This window comes from Carassius gibelio, chromosome A24 (assembly GCF_023724105.1).
Source record: "Carassius gibelio isolate Cgi1373 ecotype wild population from Czech Republic chromosome A24, carGib1.2-hapl.c, whole genome shotgun sequence".
Classification (NCBI taxonomy): Eukaryota; Metazoa; Chordata; class Actinopteri; order Cypriniformes; family Cyprinidae; genus Carassius; species Carassius gibelio.
In genome coordinates this window covers 9,434,597-9,455,803 of record NC_068394.1, presented here as the reverse complement: position 1 = coordinate 9,455,803, position 21,207 = coordinate 9,434,597, and the positions used below count along the sequence as shown (strand labels likewise).

Below are 21,207 nucleotides of genomic sequence, written 5' to 3'. Positions count from 1 at the left end.
TACTGTCAACTTTTTCCCATTTCTGCTAATAGGGCATTTACTGTGATTAAAGTGACACTGAAACATTTCCAACCTTTGGTAAAGATTTGATTGGTAAAAGTAATCCCGAATTTACAGTATTTGTGGTAAACAAACTATTTCTCTTAGGCACACAATGTAAGAGACTTCAGAGTGGATTGGTTTGCAAACCACAGGAGAAAGATGCGGGTATATTAACTAAAACCACATGCTGGTTAAAGCAAGAATAATGTTTCATCTTTATAAACAAAAAGTCTCTGTTATCACTTTCACACTTGCATAAAATATCCCTAGTGGTGTCTTATAGTCAAGGTGTAAACTTTTTTTAAAGTGTCATGATTTGCTATGAAAAGGTATTTTGTCTCATATATTTCATGTGGTGTTTCCACAATATGATGTTAAAAGCATGCTGCATAATTAAACTTGCATAAATAGAACTGATGGAACGTAAAACAGAAAATTCAAGCAAAACGTTTTTACAAGTCTATACATAAATTCATTTCCAAACAGGGCAGTCGAAGTAGAAGCAATATTACAAACACGTATTCTGTGAAATCACTTGCATGAGAATACACCGATCAAAACTGTAAATGAAGCAGTTACTAATAAAATTGAGATTTTACGTCTTCACACACACCTCGATTAAACAGCACTACATATGAGCATGAAGAAAAGGCAAAATTGGACATGCACAGCAATGTAATATAGATAAGGATCTGCTGACCCCTGCTGACAACCCAACAAATCTGTTCTGAATACCTAGACAGTTAAACTGCATTCTGAGGGGGAAAAAAATCAGACAAAACTGCACATGTATATTAATAAACCAACCAGTTTTGAAAAGCATAGCGTCATAAAATCAAGTTGTTCAAGATTAACATTTTCTTGAAGCTATTTACACAAAATAACAAAACAACTAACATTTATGAGCTTTGCTAGACAAATATACTTGTATAACTTTTTGAAACAATATACACTTTTTGAAATAATATACAATTTATATTATTTATATATATATATATAGCTGAATATTTCAAAGTAATTGATGGAAGCCACAGTAATGTCAGTCAGCTCGGAGTGTTATTTGACTGTGGTAAATCAGCACTGCAGGCTCCTGACAGAGGTTTTGAATGCTATACATATGTCCTGTAACAAAAAAAAACAAACAACAACAAAAGAAAAAACAGTTATGAGTATTGAGTAAAAAGTAAAACCAAATGTCATTCAATCTGATCCAAGTTCTCACTCACCAGAGGGAATCATGAACACTTGTCCAGAATTGTAGACTGACTTTACACCATCGATATCAACACGCACACAACTTGAGATAATGCTGAATACCTTAATAAATAGAAACACAGTAAAGTTGATATATAATCTAAATAAATGCAGTAGAGTGTACAGTGTAGTCCATTAATATTTATCAAACATGCCAGCCTGGGCTGATGAAAACATCATATAGGCAAAAGGGACAATAATACAAATAACTGACATTTAATCTTCTCATGAACTCGTTTTCACAATTATATCTCAAAACAGACAAAACTCGGGTAACATGCAATTAACAGAGATAAAAAGAACCTTTCTACTCACAGAAACCGTATCAAGGTCCACCTGTGGGGGTTTCTTCATGAACGACCCCAGCAGAATCTTTCCATGTGAGAAAGAGTGGCTCTGGAGGTCAACCATGTGGCCCATTGCTCGGCCTCCATGGGAGTGCCAGTGGAAGTCATCAGGACTAATAACTCTCCCATCTAGAAAGGAGAACAAAAACACTGTTCATGAATAAGCTATATAAAACAAGTCACAAGAAGGCAAATTACCTTTTTTCCAGCAATGAAAATAAGCAACATTTTCAACCGCCTACGGACACCTTTGGCAATTGAATCGCTATTGGCTAGTAAATATTTTAGTTTACTCGCCAGACTGAGATATACAAACATTAAAAATGGCACAGTTTTTAAATATCTGAAAGTACACTCTTAACATCAGTCAGTCAAGCATTATAATATGATAATCAAATATTATTTAATAATAGAACTTAGAATTAAAACTTGATAACCATGTATTAATGCATATTAGTCGTTTTATCTGAACTGACTGGTGGTGGTGCTTTTTGGTCATTCATTGTTATTGGGGGGAAAACTGGGAAAAAACGAACAAAAATACTGATAAGATAAAAATGATATGAATTATACTAATAGGTGAGCGCCAGCCGATGAGATTGTCTATTGTAAATTAGCTCCGCCCCCTACAGGAAAACCCGGCAGTTCTTAAACGCTGAGGAATTCCAAAGAACGCTGTTATTTTGACAAGAAAATACAACAAAGAATATCGCTTAAATGTAGCGCGTCAATTCTGTCTCTCAATCTCTCTGCATGTGTGTGAGAGAAAGTGACGGCAGGTTGTGCGCCTCCACACTAGAGTTTACGGTAAGTCAAATAGGTGCATATAGGTGCATATTTAGTTGCACATGCAAGTAATTTACTCGCAATATAGAGGGTTGATTTTGCCATTTTGCTAAAATTTTTGTTTACACTTTATATATCTGCAGTACTTGTTTCTGTTTCTCTTTTTGAATACTGAATATATCACCTCCTGCTGATATTAACTGTTATTTCACAGCAGGGGCAAAATGAAAGAGCTAGTTTTACACTGGCTTTAGACTTCATGGTACGTTTATTCGTAACTTTTTAGTTCAGACTCATGCAACACGAGGTGAAAGTCAAGACTCTGACAACACTAGCACTTTATCAATTTGGTGAGTGACAGCCTTTAGAGATTTAGGCCCAAGTAGGGGATCTCCTTTCTTGTCACTATTGTGCCTATGAATAAGTCATTTAACAAAAAGCTGTTCAGGCAGAGTGCCTCATAACATGGCTACACCGGATATGTAAAAGACTTGCCTGTTGGTTTAAAGCATTTGTGACTGTAATGTCATACCTTTAGAGGCTGGGGGCCAGAGGTGAGAGAACCACTCATGTAAGTTGTTCCAATCCTCTTCCTCCAGGACAATAGGCTGCAGTGGAGGCCCACAGAAATCACACTGCGCCAACACCCGTGGAGCCTGTCCCTCATGCGCTGTCACTCTCGTTGACAGAATCACTTTAGACGATGGCAAGTCTGAAGAAAAAGCAGTTACAGTTACAAATATACTGTTAAAGCTGCCATTTGTGCTTCTGTGGCAATTTCCACCTGATTTGGTTTACAATATTTTGCACGTGACTACTTACCAATATCATCATCCTCTTCATCATGCCGCTGAAGCTCAAGCATTGATGACGGCCCACTTCTGAAAGCAACGTCACTACACAAACAGAATTTTTAACAGTGACTATCTGCATTGTTTATTTTTATCTTAATGGTCTGGTGCAGGGGTAGACACATATGATATATAATATAAATAAAAATTATTGTTTCCTTTACATTTAATTATTTAGTAGACGCTTTTATCCAAAGCGACTTAAATGAGAACAATAGAAGCAATCAGACCAACAAGTGGGCAAGTTTCAGTAAGTCTTGAACAATACACATAGCAAGGTGTTTATTAAATAAATTACAAAAAATGTATAGAATAGAATAGAAAAGGTAAGTGCTAGTATTAATTGGTCAGGTCTTTAGATGTATTTTTGAAAATTGCTAAAGACTCTTTTAAATTTAAAGAAAATTGAGATAGGCAGGTCATTCCACCTGCTGGGAACAGTCCAGGAAAAGTGTAAAAAAATTTGAAATTGAGTTTTATACATCATCTAAAAGCTTAATAATTAAGCTTTCCATTGATGTATGGTTTATTAGGATCGGACAATATTTGACCGAGATACAACTATAAAAATATGGAATCTGAGGGTGCAAAAAAAATCTAAATATTGAGAAAATCGTCTTTAAAGTTGTCCAAATTAAGTTATTAGCAATGTATATTACTAATATATTTATTACTAATCTAATCTATAAAATTTAAGTTTTGATACATTTATGGTAGTAAATTTTCTAAAAATGTTCTCAGAACACAATCTTTACTTAATATACTAAATTATTTTTGGCATACAAGAAAAATTGATAATTTTGACCCATACAAAGTATTTTTTGATTGCTAAAAAATACCCCAGCGACTTAAGATGGTTTTTGTGGTCCAGGGTCACAAATTACTTTGGATACAAAAAATCTTGTATAAAATCATACTATATATTAATATATAGTACGCATTACAAGATAAACTGCAGATTTTAGGCATTTGTTGTAAACTGCATTTGTTTAGGCCAGGCATCTGCCTTTAATAATTCAACTTACACATCAGATAACCTGTTGGGTCCAGTGGATAGTCGGACACTTGTTTTGTTTCTGGTCCCTGACGGCTCCATGGTAACACCACTGGTAAAGCCAAAGGAGGCACAACCATTTCCCTGAAGCTGATCATCATTTTGGCCCGTACTCTCACTCGAGTGATCTGACTGGTCCTCAAGAGAGTGAAGGAGGTTTCTGCGTCCCTGTTTCCTGCACCTTAATACACTTTTAACCGTGTTTTCAGGTTTTTGAGAAGCAAAAATGGCATTCATTGAAGCTAAAGATCGTTTGATTGACTTTGGTGTGTTGGTATTGTTTCTTTTTAGGTTCCTAGTAAGATTCTTTGTTTTTTGTAATTTCATTGAATTTCCGTCCTTATTAAACGCACCATGAAAAGGAGTATTTGTTAGTTCAGACTTTTGTGGAGGAGGCCTGTGAAGTGTAGGATGCCCATCGGCTGGTTCCTGGGACTGCGGCGCCTCCCACCAATCGGAAGGTGCTTTTCTTTGTCTTTTCTGAGGGATTTTTTCTGGTACAGAACTGTCTGGTTTTCTAAGAGAACATGAAGTCTGTTTCTGTGCAGAACCAGTTTCACGTGAGTAGACCCAGTCAAACACTCTCTTTTCACCTGTTTTATTAATAGAAAGAAACAGTATGTACAAAAACCTTAAATCAACAGAAGTAAAAACAGTTTGGGAATAAGTTTACCTGATAGGATGTCGTGCTGTCTGTTAGGACTACATAATTCTGGACTAATGTCTGCATCATTCTCATTCAGACAAGCTCCCACTTCCTCTCCTGGTGATGCCGTTTGAGGTTGAGTGGCTGCTGATTTTGGTTTCCTTCGACTAACTGTTTTCTTAGCAGTCCTCTGCTCAGCTGCAGTGTTATGTCCATCGTCACCTGTTATTGCCTTTTTAGCACTGTTCAATAAGTTGCGAGTTTTCAGTTTTTTCTGATTCCCCTGGGAAAGCCTGATAGACACCGTTTCCTCTGAATCAACAGCAGCTGCTTGCTTTGTTGATGCTTTAGTACTGGCTCTCCTCTTTTGTGCCATACTCAACACTTGCTTTGGCTGGGGCTCTGTGGTACTTTCATTCGGGCTAGTAAGCCACCACTCTCCTGGAGATCGCCTCTTCCTCCTGCCACACATAGGACTGTCTGAAGAAATGTCAGATGCTATTGTTGGTGGATCCTTTGGTTTTGGTTCCACCCTTTTTGTCTCTTTTCTCTTCTGTTTTTTGCCTGGATGCATGGCGTCGTCTTTGTGTGAAGATTGTTTATTCACAGCTACAGTACAAAAATAAAACAGAAAGGATTGTACATTTTCATCCGCTCTGCACTGATGATTGTTAAGGATGTCAGGTCAGGAGTGTTATATGTCTGTATAACCAAAATAATAAAATTATGCTTTGTGTAATTGCCAGTGAAATGCATAATGCAAATGTAAATGCCAGAGGAACTAACCTGTCGTTTGTTCCTCCTCTTGCTCATTGAGGGCAGGTGAAGGTTCATGCTCTTGCTCCTCACAGGAAGGATCTATCTGTTCCAACTCTATTTGTTGTTCAGAAGTTATTTTCTTTGTCTTAGGGGCAGTTTCTTCTTTTTTATCTTTCTTTCGTTTTTTGTTGGATTTGGTGGAGTGATGATCCGCTGCAGCAGTGTCTTTACTGGATTTCCCCTTAGCTTTTGGCCCTGGTCTCTCCTGTTTGGATGACTTTGAGGATTTCTTTGTGGCTTTAGACTCAGTAACTGGGATTTCTTGGCTGCCACCTGTATTTGTTTCATCTTTGTCAGAAAGCTCAGCTAGCTCAGGTGCCTTTCTGTTCGCACGTTTCTTTCCTGTAACCATCACACATAGAAATATTTTTTTTATGTTATGAAAAGCAACTAAATGTTTAAGTCTGCCTTAGATGTCCAAAATATTTCCGTCACTGCATGTAATGATGAAAAAATAATAATAATTTTATACACCTTGAATCTAAGATTTAGTACAATCGTGATTTACCTGTTGGCACTGTTTTGTGTCCCTGTACAGTTTGAGAAGCGGTCGGGTCAGAAACTCTGTCCTCCAGCATTTCAGGTACAAGGTCTGCTCCATCCTCAAGACTATTATGAGTTACAGAGTCTTTGACGCTCTTTTTTGAGGCTTTTCCAAGTTTTCCTTTCGGTTTTTGTTTACCAGTCTCAGTTTGTGCTGTGTTTCTTTTATCATCCTTCCCATGGTGATCTGTTGTATCTGTTTCACTCTGTGAGAGCTGATCTGTAGAGTGCAGTTCTGTAAGTACATTCTCCTTTGCGATGTCTGTTGGGACATGTCTTTTATTCCTGCTGACCTCCGCCTTGCGAGGAATGACAAAAAGAACAGGAGCCTCATCATCTAGGATCATAAAATCCTCCTCTAAATCTGCAGGTGGAGGAGCTGAAACTGCTGCGTGTTTCCTGGAACTTATCAATGAAAAAAACATGTTAGGAAAAGCAACCATTTTATATGTGGTTTAAGATCAGAATGTCATATTTAGACTCACAATGGGGATTTAGGCATCAAGGCCTGTTTAAGCTTGTGGTGGAAAGACGATTCTTTGCCTGGATCCTCCACCACTTGATTCTTGCCTTGCTCTGCCTCCTGAAGTTTTGTTTCACTCTTCTGAACCAAAACAGGAGAAAGTTGACTTGGATCTTTATTCCTTAATAATAAAAAAGAGAAGATTTAATGAGAACATTTTACATACAGCACACAGAGAAAATGACATGAATATGACAGTAGGCAAATGCATAAAGCACAGCATTATTTTAAACTACATGAACAAAAATGCACACTTAACAAGATCTAAAGTTTGTGAGGTCTGTGAAATGAAATGTTCATTAGTCATTCAAATATTTGTTTAAATGATGCATGCGTATTTGCTGACAGCAAACGAGAAAGTGTTTTTTATGCATTAATTCTATTTTTTTATGCATTAATTAATTCTTCTGTTTAACCGATCTATCTGATTATTAGACAGACTTCTATCCATATTAGACAGAACAGTTAACAAAGACAGTAAACAAGAGGAAGAGGCGCTGCCGCTCTCAACGCCGTCAAAATAAATGTCTTGCATCGAACACATCGGCCAAGCAGAAAAACGTATCAGCCGATGCCGATATTTGAAAATGCCAAATATCAGCCAATATACCGCAATGGCCGATATATCGGTTGACCACTAATTTGAATATGCAATGGATTATCAAAATTAAAGGTCCCATGACATGGATCATTTCCTTATCTTTAAATGCTTTTTAATGTTCTCTTAGGTGTACTTATATTGTATGATTTTTACATTTAAAATTTAGAAATAAAAAGCATTTTTAGATCCTGATATTAGCCCTCTGGCTTGAATGCTCTGTTTGAAGGGGCGTGTCTGCTGTGAGACTCAGAGTAAACCACAACTGTTGTGATTGGCTGACATCTTTGCATTCGAAATGCGTTCATGTGGAACCCCTCTCAAATATAACGTTATATATATATATATATATATATATATATATATATATATATATATTTATTTATTTTATTTTTTTACTATTACAGCTGTCGAGATTAACGAATCGTGGAAGTGTGGATTATCTGTGCAGGGTTGTCTTGCCCTGGCAACCAAAAACACACGTCTTTTGTTACATTTCGCGACGCTCTCGCTCTGATCAGTGAATGTCTCTCCTCCTCTGCTTTGCTATATGGGAACGCGCGCTCTTCCGGCAGAAGTGCCTTAGGACCCATATAAGGAAATTCCGCTCCATCTAACGTCACACAGAGCCATACTCGAAAAAACTTTCCGAAACTTGTGACAAACCGGAAGGAGTATTTTTGGAACAGAAATACTCCTTCAAACATACAACTTAATTTTTGAAACTTTGTTCATGTTTAGCATGGGAATCCAACTCTTTAACAGTGTAAAAAACTCAGTATGCATGAAATAGCATTTCACCCCCCCTTTAAGACAACACAAAGAACATAATACTTTCAGTAAATTCTTATAATTAACATAATTTGAGGAAAAATAATAAAGTTACTGTTTAATGTTGAAAACCAACAAATAAAACTAGCAGCACTTTTTTTGATGGCATAAACATTAAAATACTAATATCAAAAATTATAGATTTTAGACTATCAAAAACCTTGATTTGGTGACTTTCAACAATTAAAATGTATTAAAAAGGTTTGTTTTATTAAAGTTTTGAGATTTTGTTTAGGTTTCATAGGCTTTTGGGTATATTTGGCCACTCCCCTTTTCTAAATAACACTGTTATAGCTAAACCAAAGGGCAAAATGATTATTATTTTTAAACCTAGGACTAGTTCGAAAAAGTAGGTTTTTAACATAACCCATAGTCCCAGAGTCAAAATTCATTCATACATTTTTTTCATTTAATTTCGTTCAGCACGTTCAGTTTAATTTCGTTCAGCCTTAATTCATGTTTTCACAAAAAAACGAAACCTATCCTGTATGTTGCACATGCATGAGACTGTTAATTTAGCTTAATGCCGAACAGAATTTATTTCAGGTTTAACCACATATTTATAGATTTATCCTTACTATATTATTCAGTCAAGAACAAATTTGAGCAGAATGATTCTTCTTTTGTTCTTTAAAATTAACAAAACACACAGCAAGCTGCTCTCACTGTCAGACCAAATGCACGGTTCTTTTTTGTGTGTATTTGGCCATTTCAGAAAGAAAGAAAAGTGAGCTCAGCTCCCTGTCAGAGATGCAGCTCCCTGTGTGCAAGCACTCAACACTCAAGGACTGAATTTAGTTATCTTTTGCGATATCTTGCACTTGAACGGTTTAAAAATGTCTGAATGTTTAAATTTAAAATTTAAAAACTGTAAACTGTGATGAGCTCTTTTTTACCTTTTTCATCTTTTTCGAGCACAATGTGCAGAAGCACCTGGTTCTCTTAATTTCTTACACCAGCTAACAAAAGTCTTGTCACCTCTGCCTATTCTTTTCTATCCACGCCCAGCACCATTTCTTTTTTAAGTCCTTTATCAATTAAGATGTATTTTTCAGGCTTCATAATCTTACTTTCCATCTTGCCGACTGTCTCCGCTCATCTCCAGCATCTATGCATAGTAAGACTCGGTTGCAGCTGGATCTCAACCACACCTTTTCAAAGACACGCCCCATTCTACTTCTGATTGACTAGTAATGTTAGTTTGGTAAGAGCGAAAGCGTTATTCCTCTCATACCATTGGTAGTCGAACTCATGAACTCGAACATGACTTCACAAGTTTGTTTTAAATGTAGGACTATCTTTTTTTTCTGCAGCCAAATAACATGCTGAAGATCTTTAAGCCCTGTGAGAAAATCTGCAATTCTAAATAGAAACAACAATTCAGTTGTAGCATTACAATGATAGTTTTCCTTAGTTTCTGGAGGTGAAGACTGTGTGGCTTGCTCTGACATTTTAGTGGTTTTTGCAGGCTTCATTAAACATTCAAATTAAAATTAAGTAAAAGTAATAAAAAGTGTTTTTATTAAAAAAAAGATGTGTGATTATATATTTAATCATATCAATATTATTTATTGAAAATATATTAAATATTGATGTACAAAACTGTTGTTATACATTAATAACTGACCTTGATAAGGAACTAGCATTTGATTTAGTAGTTTTTCTAAACTCAAGCCTTTCCGGTGGTGATGCCAGAGACCCGCTATCCCTTCAGAGCAGAGAAAAAAAGTGAACAGTTAGGCAATGAAACAAAAACCATAACAGTTGTCAGACTCTTTTTATTTTTACCCATAGAGGGATTCCTTGACCGGTTCTGACTGCTGAGTGCAGGACGCCTTGCTTAAGTCTCCACCAATGGGTTCATCATCCTCAACGAAGAGAAGAGGATCAGTCACAGATCTGACTCCATCCACCGTTTCATCCCTCTCTGTTGCCAAAGCAATAGGGCTGGACGTCTTTATGGGAGCAATTTCTTTAAATGGACTCTCTTTGTTAGGATTGAAAGAAATATGAAAATTATTACAGATGACAGACAGGTGATGAGATATTCTGAATAATTAGCTCTACTACAGGGCTCAAAAAAATGGATGCACAGTATTATCAGAACATAATTGGAATCTTAATGATAATAGTTTAAAATGTAAACATGTATGTTTAGGGGGCGCTGTTGGCCTACTTGTAATAAAATGAAAGTAAAATACTCGAAATAACATTAAGAAGATTAATCATGCATATGTTTTAATTTAAAGGTCAGAAGCTATAGCTTACATGATTAAAAATCACAAACAAGGATACTTGTAAATTAAATTATTTTAATTTAATTAATTTTTTTCAAATGTTAAAGGGGACATATGATGCAATTTCAAGTTTTCAAGTTTGTGAATAGATAAAATCCCTAAAGTTGCAAAGACTAGAGTCTCAAACCCAAAGAGTTATTCTCTATAAAAGTTAAGACTTGTCCACGCCCTCCTAAAACACCTCATTTAAACACGTCTCCACATCTCTACATCACGATGTGGGAAGATTTGCATTATGGAGGACTGTTTCCTGATCCTGGGAGAGAAGACTACAATGCCGGCTGTTCTGACTCAGTCTGTAAGTATGTTTACGTATAATTTGCCACTGATGATTCAAACGTGAGTTTTCAGCAGTTTAGAGCAGAAGTTCTCGCCCCAACCTGCTCTGCACATTTTGTATGTTTCTCTTATGGCTACAGACATTTGTGCTATTCGAAACGTAAGTGCCCTGTGAAGTGGACATCACAGGATATTCCGCCATGATTCCAATTCAAAATGCATTGAAGTGTGAAAGATGTGCATTTAAATTGTATTCATTTAAAGAGGTTTATGATGTCACACTTGTTCATGTGTAAAGACGTTGTGCAGGGCAAATTCATGAATGAATGTTCGGAAAAGAGATAAACAGATTTTCCTTGCTCAGGGAGTAGGGCGCAATGAACACTGTGTAGGGACCATGACAATTTGTGCAACAGATGGCTCGTTTGTAATGGGTTTAATTGTTTTTGTCATGTCTTGCAGGTGTTCTGACCAGGACACACGTCACAGTATGGTGAGGGGCATAACATTTCCGTCACACGCTTGAGGCATTCGGCAAATCACAAAGCACTGGATGGCTGGCCAATCAAAGCACACATCGTTTTTTCAGGCCGATTTGTAAAAAAACAACACGTTTCAGAAAGGCGAGGAGAAACAATAATGTACATTATGTGGAAAATAATGTCTTTTTTTTTTTTTACCTTAAACAACATAAACAGATTTCATTACACCAAATACACAACATTATGTTTTTTTTAGACATCATATGACCCCTTTAAATCTACAAATAAAATGTTAAGGTTAACACTGAATTTGTTTGGGAGAAATATGCAGTGACTGATTTACAGTTTATTTATAGTTATTTTCAGCTTTTAGTGTACTCTCACTACAAGACATCTATTATTGTTTATTTAATTCAAACAAGTAAATTTTTGTTAAAAAGTAACAGAAATTTAAAATAATTAGTTTGTAATCTCCGTACAAGAGAGACTTCTCGTTTCCAAACAAAAGGAAATATATATTGATTTCAGCATAGACTACTGGCAAAAATTTGTGAAAAATATCTGCATATAGGAAATCTGCAGAAATCCAATTTCGTGCATCCCTACTCAAAAGTAGGGCTGGGCAATATGGCTGATGTGATATATGGTATATAGCTTGATATTCTATACATTTTCTATTTTGATTTTTGTCTATATATATATATATATATATATATATATATATATATATATATATATATATATATATATATATATATATAGACATACATACATACAAACATATAACTGCTATCTGCTACCATAAAATACACTTTCTCGTAGGTTTAGAATTACACATATGACAAAGTTATTGTGCTCTTATTCTATTGTGCTCTGTCTGTTTGCACACATGCGCGCGGAGGTGCTCATTTACTAAAGTCTGTGAAGTTTAGCAGAGAATCATATGCAAATGGCTCCTGACAGCAAAATGGAAATATTTCCATGACTTTTTTAACATTTAGAAGTACCTGTGAAATGTGAGTTACGCACTGAGGAAAACAGCACATCTCAAACTCATTAAACAGTGAATGTAGCCTCTCTCTCAGCAGCAAGTGTCTGTCAGAGCATCTTTAAACTGTACGTGTTAACTATATCTTACCAGTTATTCTAAAATCTTTAATATAAAGTATGTCTCATGTCTCACATGTCTCAAAATATATCCTTATATCGTACACACTCAACATACCGCCCAGCCCTACTCAGAAGTAATGTTTGTTCTGCTTTCATGGTCAGGCGAGTAGTTCAGTATTTATACTTGCCGATACAAATTCTACATTTGCATCATTTAATTATACTAAATTTAATTTTATATTTGCATAGAATTTTAATTTACAATTTTATATTTGCATTTATTTTTTATAGTTAAAAATCAAATACTATGCTTTCTTTAAAAGAAAATTTGCAATAATAGCTGGTTATTATACAGAATACAAATTAAATAATGTATGTGATGTAGGTTCACCTTTATCAATCATTGCATCCTCTTGAATGCCATTTTCTTTGATTAAAGCATCCTTGGGCACCTGACAATAAGAGTCATCTGATTAACAATTAACATCACATGGTGGAATTAAGAAACAATTGACTGATTTCTAATGTTTCATTCCATATGTACCTGTTTAGATGATGCCTTCATCTTTTCTGGATCAGAAGAACTTCCCCTTTTTTTCTGACTATTCACACCAGTGCTTTTGGGCAAGGGAGAAAGCAGAGGCAAACCCAGCTCGGAGTCAGCATCTATCATCAACAACAACATGGGATATGGTTGCACACAATGAATGGCATGTAAAGGTGATAATGAAATGGATGTTTAAAGCAATTTGATGAATGTAAGAATTGAATTACCAATGTCATCGAAGAGATTGTCAATGTCACGCAGGTTCAAAACATTATCGATCTTGAATTCCGAATTGACTCTAAAAATCAGCAGCAACAGATGATTAATTTACTCTAATTTGAGCTAGTTAAGATATTAGCCAATGCAATAGTTTGTTTTGAAAGTGGAACATTACTTACATCTCATGCCCTTGATAATAATGCAGTTTCTTTTTAGCTTTGACCTGAAATAATCGATTCAATTTCACAAGTTCATTTGAAGAATAAAAAATAGCACACATATAAAATATATAAAACTCCTAAACATGTATCACATAATTCACAAATATAAATAAATAGTTTGGTAATCTTTTTCTTTCTGAAAATCTCTTATTTTCACACTGCATTTGGAATTTGATTGAACAAAAAATGCTGTTAAACTGTAATATTGCAAAATATAATTACAATTTGCAATAACAGTTTTCTATTTTAATATATTGTAAATGCCATTAATTCCTGTGATGACTTATTCCTGAATCTTCAGCATGACACTTCAGAAATCATCCTAATAATATGATTTGATGCTCAAGAAACATTTCATATTATTATCAATGTTAAAACTGTTGTGCTACTAAATATTTATTCCATCAATATTCCTTGATGAATAGAAAGTTCATAAGAACATCACATGTAATGGAAATCACAAATAATACGTTTATGTTAATGTAACAAACAATGTGATGATGTGTTGCTATATTATTGAACTGTCACTTCACTTCTACTTTCGTGTCGTAAACACTAGCTGTGTCTCAAAACACAGTGAGCTAACTATTCAGATAGAATTTTGAGCGCCTATGACGCCCAAATAATGCTGTCTAGGTAGGGAGCTCACTAGGTTTTGAGCGCATCCACTGTCCGACTGGCTACGCCACAAACGGTGGCTACACGCAACTATGGATTTGTTCTTCACAGTTACACCCAAAACCACTGACCTGGGACATCGTGTCCAGCCCTGGTTAAAGAAAATGTGTTTCCTCTAGTGAAGCTCATAAACCCGCAGATAGTCCGGTTCTCTGTTGCACACCCAACATTCCCGTGACTCGTAACGTAAACTGTTAGCTGACAGCTATTCGGCGCTTACGTTACACTCTTCTTCGTTTAGGCAGTTTGAAGGTCTTGGTGCAAACTATGCGTTTGCGATAAGTTTTAATTTCAAAACAATAGCTAAATTAAGAATAACAATGTTAATATCCCACAGAAAACAATATCTTTCATAGAGTCCGTCACTGTATTTGGCCCACATAAACAACTACACAAATTCTCCCGCTCATTTTTGTTCCTGTGCGGGAGATAGATGCACACTGCAATGCTGCCACCTAGAGCTGCGGAGGGCTTCACTCACAGCCACAGTAAACGTCAACTGCAAGTACCTACTTGACTGCAAGGGGATACCTTAAAATTATTTGTTAAAAATTCACAATTACATGCTAAAAAATAACATGATAAAAATATAAATAAATGATTAAAAAAATATGTTAAATATATTACTTAAAGTAAAGACTTTATATAGAAATATCTTATTTTAAATGAACTTTATGTAATAAAATAAATAAAATGGCAAAAACAACATTTAATTAAAAACAAACATATAAAAATAAAAAATGATTCAAAATATTAATACACATCTCATTGTTACTAAAATAACTGATAGTATCGTATTTCTAAGAATACATTTTAAATAAATGTTTACATTTTTTGCAATTAACTACAAATATTAATTTTCCTTTTGTATCCAATACATTTTAATTTTATATAAAATTGATAACTTTCATTTAATAAAATGAAGACTCACGTTTTTTAAATAAGAGTTGTAGATTTTGTATTATTCATAATTTTAAACCACAATATATACTGCAAATAGTTATTTTTACAAATCAATACACTGCTCATTAATTTGATATAATGGGATTGTGATCATAACTCTATCTTCAAACGCCCCAAGTTGGGGTCGAAATAGCTTCACTCAAAAGAACAGAGAGAGGGACTGTTGCATCTGACTGGGTCATTCCAGCATCATATCTCAGGAAAACAGTGAAGTTAATCAGAGTGCCAATAGTTGTCCATGCTGTGTATGTCGCAATTCCATTCTGTACCTGCAAGATGAAATATGCTAAATTTAAAATGTCTAATGTTTTTAAAATGGGTTGAGATGCTATTCAGTAAAATTGTAATGGTGTCTCACCACTATCCGAATGCACCAGACCGGATTTGTGATATTTGTTTAAACAGGCTCCATATTGTTTGAGCCCCCTGACAGGAGAACATTATCAGCAGATAGTTTATAAAGGCAATCAAGGCAATGAAAACTAACGCAATAATCATCACCCTTTAAGTCATATTCATTTTTTATTATTATTAAATAGTTTGGGTTGTCCTAAAAATAATGTTGTGGCAATATTCTAACATCCTTTCAGTTTTTAAGGGTAGTGTACTCCCACATGACTTGCGTCAGCATTGGTCAATGCACTGATTTCGAAAAAGTGAAGCATCAGCTCTTGTTTATCCCAGCGTTTACCTCTCGTCACTTCACAAGCTCCGACCTTGCGCCATAGCTCGTGACGGGAAGAGAAGATGAGTCTATTTGAGAGGGAGGGGAGGTTAACGTTTTTGATTAAAGATTACGAGGGCACATGAATAAAAAATAAATAATAATAATAAGAAAAATTAAGTGAACGGATACATTTATTTATAATAAACCCCTACAGTATTCCATAAAAAATTGAATAGTTTGAAAAACTATTAATAAAAAAATCATCATAAAAAAGGGCAATAGTTTGTTTACCAAGTTTTTTAATCAAACCACATAGAAAGCAAACAAACAAACAAATAAATAAATAAAAGTAACGTAAGCAATTTTGTCAATTATTGCTTACATTGTTGTTATTATTATTATTATTATTATGTATTTATTTGCTTTTTATATATATATATAATCGCGTTAAAATTCCATTACAACCATCCACGCCCTAACCTTGTTACTTTTGTGGCAATACAAGGATCAAACCATTTTGCGGGGGTATATGAACAGAGACAAATTACCATAAGAAAGATCTATATATTATATTAAACACATTTAGCCTATCATGTTTAGACATATGTTTAAACACAATAGCCGAGCAGCTCGTCTGTTTATACACTACAACACTTTTTGGTGTGTTCAACGAAAATGGTCTGTTCTAATGTCTCGTGATCACCAGACAGACAGACAGGAGCAGGAGGCAAACTAAACTTCACTGTCTTGTAGCGAAAAGACGTAATTGTGTAGCCCATTTCTGGTAACTCTCTGTGTTTAAAATGCATTCACGTTGTGGCGGAACATCTGAGGCGAAAGATGCAAATGAAGAGGTTCAGAAAATATGCGACGAGGTTGGTATTTTCACATTGCTGATAAACAGAAGTAACGTTAGTGATGTTTCATGTAACGTTAACTACAGACTGACGTTTCCCGTTTTTCCTCAGATGAAGTCTCATGCCGAGGATAAAGCTGAGCGTAAGTTTGACGTTTTCACCGCCATATCTTTTAAAACACAAGTTGTTGCGGGGAGGAATTACTTCGTTAAGGTACGATAAAAACTAGTGATATTATAAATGTTAATATCCTGAATATGACTGAATTCTGAAATATATTAATGCGTCTGAAAATGTCTGTAAAAAGCAATTCACATATATAATACTTAAAGTCTACAAAGTTTTTAAAAGCATTGTTGTAAATGATCTGTTTTAGGTGCATGTAGGTGGGGACGACTACATTCATCTACGCATCTATAAATCTTTACCCCATGCTGGATCAAAACTAGAGCTGGACGGCGTACAGACATCCAAGGCTCATCATGATCCAATTGAATACTTCTGAAGCAAATTCATAAATACTGCTCATGCATTTCAGTGTTACCATTTTTATACAGTAAATGTTTACATTAACACCTGACGATACATGTTAACCCAATCATTACATTTGATGACCTTAAAACTGAATTTATTGACTAGTGGGATCATGGGTAAACACTACCAATGAAACTCACTGTGAATTAGGTAATCCTTTAAATATACATTATGTCCATTATGTGTTTGGCATAGCTGTAAAATAACAGTTCATTTTCTCACCCACATTCCAAAAACATTGCTTAACTGTCTGGTCTTCACTTTTGGGGTTTTGTTATTAATGATACTGATGCAGTTAACAGTTATTTTATACCTAACTGCCAATAATGTAGAGTATTCACATTAAATGGATGGATGCATCTTTAAATTTGTGTTTTTTCTTTAAGTTACATTTTACTTGCTGTTCAAGTTATCATAAAAGTGCTGGATTATGTGAGCTAGGTATTTATCAAAGGTGCTTTAACCCAGGGTTTGACAGAGTGGGGTCCTGGGACCCCCAGGGGCAGCAATGGAATTCTACAGGGTGCATGGGAGAGTTTTTTAGAAATACATTGTAAAAATAAGATTTTAATAAATAAAAAAAGTTAATAAAATAGGTTAAAGGGTAAAAAAAATTATATTTGAGAACACATTTATATTTAAGTACATTTTAAGATCTAATACGTTCAATAGTATAGTATACAGGATGGTCTCTCACATAATGATCATTATATTTTGGGGTCATTGCATCTAAAAGACTGAAAACCCAAAACTATCTCATGGCAATTCATACCCTTTTTTAGTTTAGGTGTATTAGTGGCTAATTTGTATGAATTTATAATTTGTATGCTTTTTGCACGATCTGCCCATGCCCCAGTGATGGTTATGTTTAGGGGTCGGCCTTCATGCATACTTTGTCTAAAAATCATACATTCATACAATTCACATCGTACAAATTCATACGAAATCGCCAACTCGAGAAACAGTTATGTTTTCCCATCACACCAGGTTGGAAATCCTCAGCTTTAACCTTTGACACAGGTGGCCACGTCAATGTCTGAGAACAGATCGATAATCTTAAAGTCTCCACCTTCACGTCAAATGAACATCAATCTCTGTATTGCAATAAAATAACAGACTAAGTTTCAGCAATTGGAAAACATTTCATGGTTTATAAAATACTTTTGTACACTATTTATACAAAAAGGTTTATAGGACTTGGACAACAGTAGTGTTTCTTCACTGTAGAAACACAAAGCCACAGAGCATACTGATGGAGGAGGGTTTGTGGTGTGAGTGGTAATGTCTAGGCTCAGCTCCAGGTGTTTTCCTCAGAACAACTTTGTGGTTTTATGTTGACAATGGAAGTATTAATCACTTGAGCTTAGGAGGGATGTAGTGAACTCGGCACCTTTCACTGAAAATCTAGGGGAAAACATGATCATTAACAAATATTTCTAAATGAAAACCGCTCGTAATCAATAGGAGACACTCAATAACTCACCTTCAGACTCCGGTCATTGACCACTTCTTCAACACTTAGCTCAGACTGCATGAGTTTTAACTGTAGGGAAATTAAGAAAAATTATACAGAAATCAACAACCATTTGTAACCCAAGTACATACTGTATATATAAAAGGCATTACCTTAGTTTGCTCTTTCCTGAGTTGCTTGATAACTGACAAGTTGTCGCTATCTTTTGCCCTCTTTTCACGTAACTGCCCAACGACAGCAGAGGTCTCTGTAATACATGACTTTATAGCCTTATCTCTAGAAAGATGAGCTTCCATGAGCTGAAAGGCATAGGCAGTAGAGGAAAGGGGCTTGTAATTAATACATCACAGCATACGACAGTACACTAAAACCAGTCATACGTCAAGAACAAAAATAGGGGATCTCTAATAATCATTTTAGATTATTAAAGAGTACTCTTTACTGTGATACATACAGATTCATAAAGTTCTTTGCAGGTCTGTGTGGCATCCACTTTGCCTGAAAAGGATGCAGTGGGCACAGTGGTATTGAGGGCATGGACAATTCTGTCATCTATGTTGCGCATCACTTTTAATACTTCCTACAGGTCAAAAAGAGAGATGTACAGCATATCAATGTATATAAATGAATATAAATAAATAAGAGCCAAAAATAAAACCACAGGGAGACGCCAAAAGACACTAAACCTGCGGACTTAAACTGATTGTACATGCAACTTTACGGATCCATTCAGAATAACTAAACCACTGACTAGCACATAATCCAAAACACCTTCACCTGCATTCATTATGAAACACTCATGCTTTCAAGCCAAATACACACAGTAAATAAATAACCCCCCACCCCACATCTACTCCTAAACCTACAGTCATGGCCAAAAGTTTGGCAAAGTTTGCTGCTTAAGCTGTAGTCGTGTTCATTCACATTTATTCTAGATTTTTTACTTTTCACAAAAAAAAATAATAATTCACTGTTCAATAACAGCAGGTTGGTGTGAGAGCATCTGCATGCAAAGTGAGGCCAAGACTTTTGGACATCGGCCCGGTGACAAGATGGGCAACAAAGAAGCCACTTCTCTACAGTAAAAACATCAAGGACAGACTGAAACTCTGCAGGAAGTACAAGGATTGGACAGCAGAAAACTGGTGCAAACTTATTTTCTCTGATGAAGCTCCCTTCAGACTGTTTGGGACATCTGGAAAATCGATTGCTTGGAAAAGAAACGGTGTACGCAACCATGAGTCCTTTGTGGTGCCAACAGTGAAGCATCCTGAGACCATCCAAGTGTGGGGTTGCTTTTCAACCAATGGAGTGGGCTCTCTCATAATTCTGCCCAAAACACTGGCATGAATAACGAATGGTATCAAAATGTCCTGAAACAGCGACTTCTTCCAAAGATCCATGAGCAATTTGGTGATGATCTGTGCATTTTCCAGCATGATGGAGCACCATGTCACAAAGCAAGAGTGATAAAGAAGTGGCTCGAAGATCATTACATTAAAATTTTGGATCCGTGTCCAGGCAACTCCCTGGATCTGAATCCCATAGAGAACCTGTGGTCAGTCCTCAAAAGGCGACTGGACAAGCAGAAGCTCAAAAATTGTGATCAACTCCAAGAACTAATAAGGCAAGAATTGATCGCCATCAGTCAGGATTTGGCCCAGAAGCTACTATCCAGCATGCCAAAGCAAAGCAGAGGTTATGAAGAACAAGGGTCAACACTGTTAATATTGACTCATATTTTTTTTCCAATAAAAGCCTTTACAACTTATGAAAGGCTTATGATAAGTATCACCAGCCCACTTTAAGCACTGCAAATTACATTTAAAATATACTTTTATAATATAACATATACATAGGTAGCTGACAACATTTCAAGCAGAGTACTGCAGTGTGACAAAATCGGTTTCAAACTACATTTTCTAATTATAATGTAATTACTATGCATGCGGCTTTATGAGTTTATATTAACCGAGTAACACTAGGATTACTTTAGAAATAGTGTACCTCAAAAATACTTAATGGATTTAAGAAAAAAAATCTGTATTTTGTATTGTGTATAAATGATAGCTCGTCTAATTCATGCATTCATATTTATAAGGAACAGCACAGTTGCTTAATCGCTCATGTTTGCTTTGCTGCTCATTGAATTTCACTACTGCTTGTAACAGTCCACGAGGGTCAGTCATTTGCCCAGCATTCGCGTTAACACCACAGCTACGTGCTTAAAACAATCCGTGTGCGTTTATAAATCATGTATGGTTTTATCCTGATCGCTGACAACTTAACACGTTTTACCTGAAACATTGAAAAGTCTTCACAGTTCAGAACTCCACCGGGCGCCGCCATAGTGGACTGAAGAGGTCCTGTGAGCTGGGGGTGTCTAAAAACTGCCTGAATTACATTTACTACAAAAACTGTTGTTCTTGACATTTACTAAACAACGTCACATGTAATTATTGAGTATTACCGCATGCTCATATTCTCGTGAGACAATTTAACAGAGATTGTGTAGCAGAATTATTTCTCAAGATAAAAAAAGGACCCAGGATTAAATGTGAGCGTGTAAAATCCAACAGGTGATT

The 21,207-nt window shown here is 35.6% G+C and overlaps 3 protein-coding genes across 3 annotated transcripts; 1 reads left to right on the top strand and 2 right to left on the bottom strand.

Moving 5' to 3' along the window:
* Positions 1-491: 491 nt before the first annotated feature.
* LOC127946498 (serine/arginine repetitive matrix protein 2) lies at positions 492-14,561 on the bottom strand. Its single transcript, XM_052543121.1, has 17 exons — positions 14,199-14,561; positions 13,408-13,451; positions 13,237-13,307; positions 13,007-13,128; positions 12,854-12,914; positions 10,083-10,281; positions 9,922-10,002; positions 6,828-6,986; positions 6,308-6,747; positions 5,767-6,141; positions 5,008-5,589; positions 4,306-4,927; positions 3,252-3,325; positions 2,962-3,141; positions 1,612-1,772; positions 1,269-1,359; positions 492-1,164 (listed from the first exon to the last, which is right to left on the bottom strand). The coding sequence occupies exons 1-17, from the start codon at positions 14,205-14,207 to the stop codon at positions 1,082-1,084; spliced, it is 3,354 nt and encodes a 1,117-aa protein (XP_052399081.1). The 5' UTR covers positions 14,208-14,561; the 3' UTR covers positions 492-1,081.
* Positions 14,562-16,454: 1,893 nt separating this feature from the next.
* On the top strand, positions 16,455-17,515 carry LOC127946156 (cystatin-B). The gene is made up of 3 exons (XM_052542494.1): positions 16,455-16,632; positions 16,726-16,827; positions 16,991-17,515. The coding sequence occupies exons 1-3, from the start codon at positions 16,561-16,563 to the stop codon at positions 17,117-17,119; spliced, it is 303 nt and encodes a 100-aa protein (XP_052398454.1). The 5' UTR covers positions 16,455-16,560; the 3' UTR covers positions 17,120-17,515.
* A 764-nt stretch (positions 17,516-18,279) lies between these two features.
* Positions 18,280-21,192, bottom strand: LOC127946154 (protein MIX23). The gene is made up of 5 exons (XM_052542491.1): positions 20,921-21,192; positions 19,077-19,202; positions 18,775-18,921; positions 18,632-18,691; positions 18,280-18,552 (listed from the first exon to the last, which is right to left on the bottom strand). Exons 1-5 carry the CDS (start codon positions 21,053-21,055, stop codon positions 18,502-18,504), a joined length of 519 nt encoding a protein of 172 aa, XP_052398451.1. The 5' UTR covers positions 21,056-21,192; the 3' UTR covers positions 18,280-18,501.
* Between the last annotated feature and the right edge of the window lie 15 nt (positions 21,193-21,207).

Coding starts and splice junctions, on each gene's coding strand:
- LOC127946498 (XM_052543121.1), bottom strand. Junction 3,142..3,251: donor TGAAGAGGATGATGATATTG/GTAAGTAGTCAC, acceptor CTTTTTCTTCAG/ACTTGCCATCGTCTAAAGTG. Junction 1,165..1,268: donor AGTGTTCATGATTCCCTCTG/GTGAGTGAGAAC, acceptor TTTTTGTTACAG/GACATATGTATAGCATTCAA.
- LOC127946156 (XM_052542494.1), top strand. CDS start 16,561: ATGCATTCACGTTGTGGCGGAACATCTGAGGCGAAAGATGCAAATGAA. Junction 16,633..16,725: donor TTCAGAAAATATGCGACGAG/GTTGGTATTTTC, acceptor GTTTTTCCTCAG/ATGAAGTCTCATGCCGAGGA. Junction 16,828..16,990: donor GGAGGAATTACTTCGTTAAG/GTACGATAAAAA, acceptor GATCTGTTTTAG/GTGCATGTAGGTGGGGACGA.
- LOC127946154 (XM_052542491.1), bottom strand. CDS start 21,055: ATGTCAAGAACAACAGTTTTTGTAGTAAATGTAATTCAGGCAGTTTTT. Junction 18,922..19,076: donor GCAAAGAACTTTATGAATCT/GTATGTATCACA, acceptor TATGCCTTTCAG/CTCATGGAAGCTCATCTTTC. Junction 18,692..18,774: donor TCAGGAAAGAGCAAACTAAG/GTAATGCCTTTT, acceptor ATTTCCCTACAG/TTAAAACTCATGCAGTCTGA.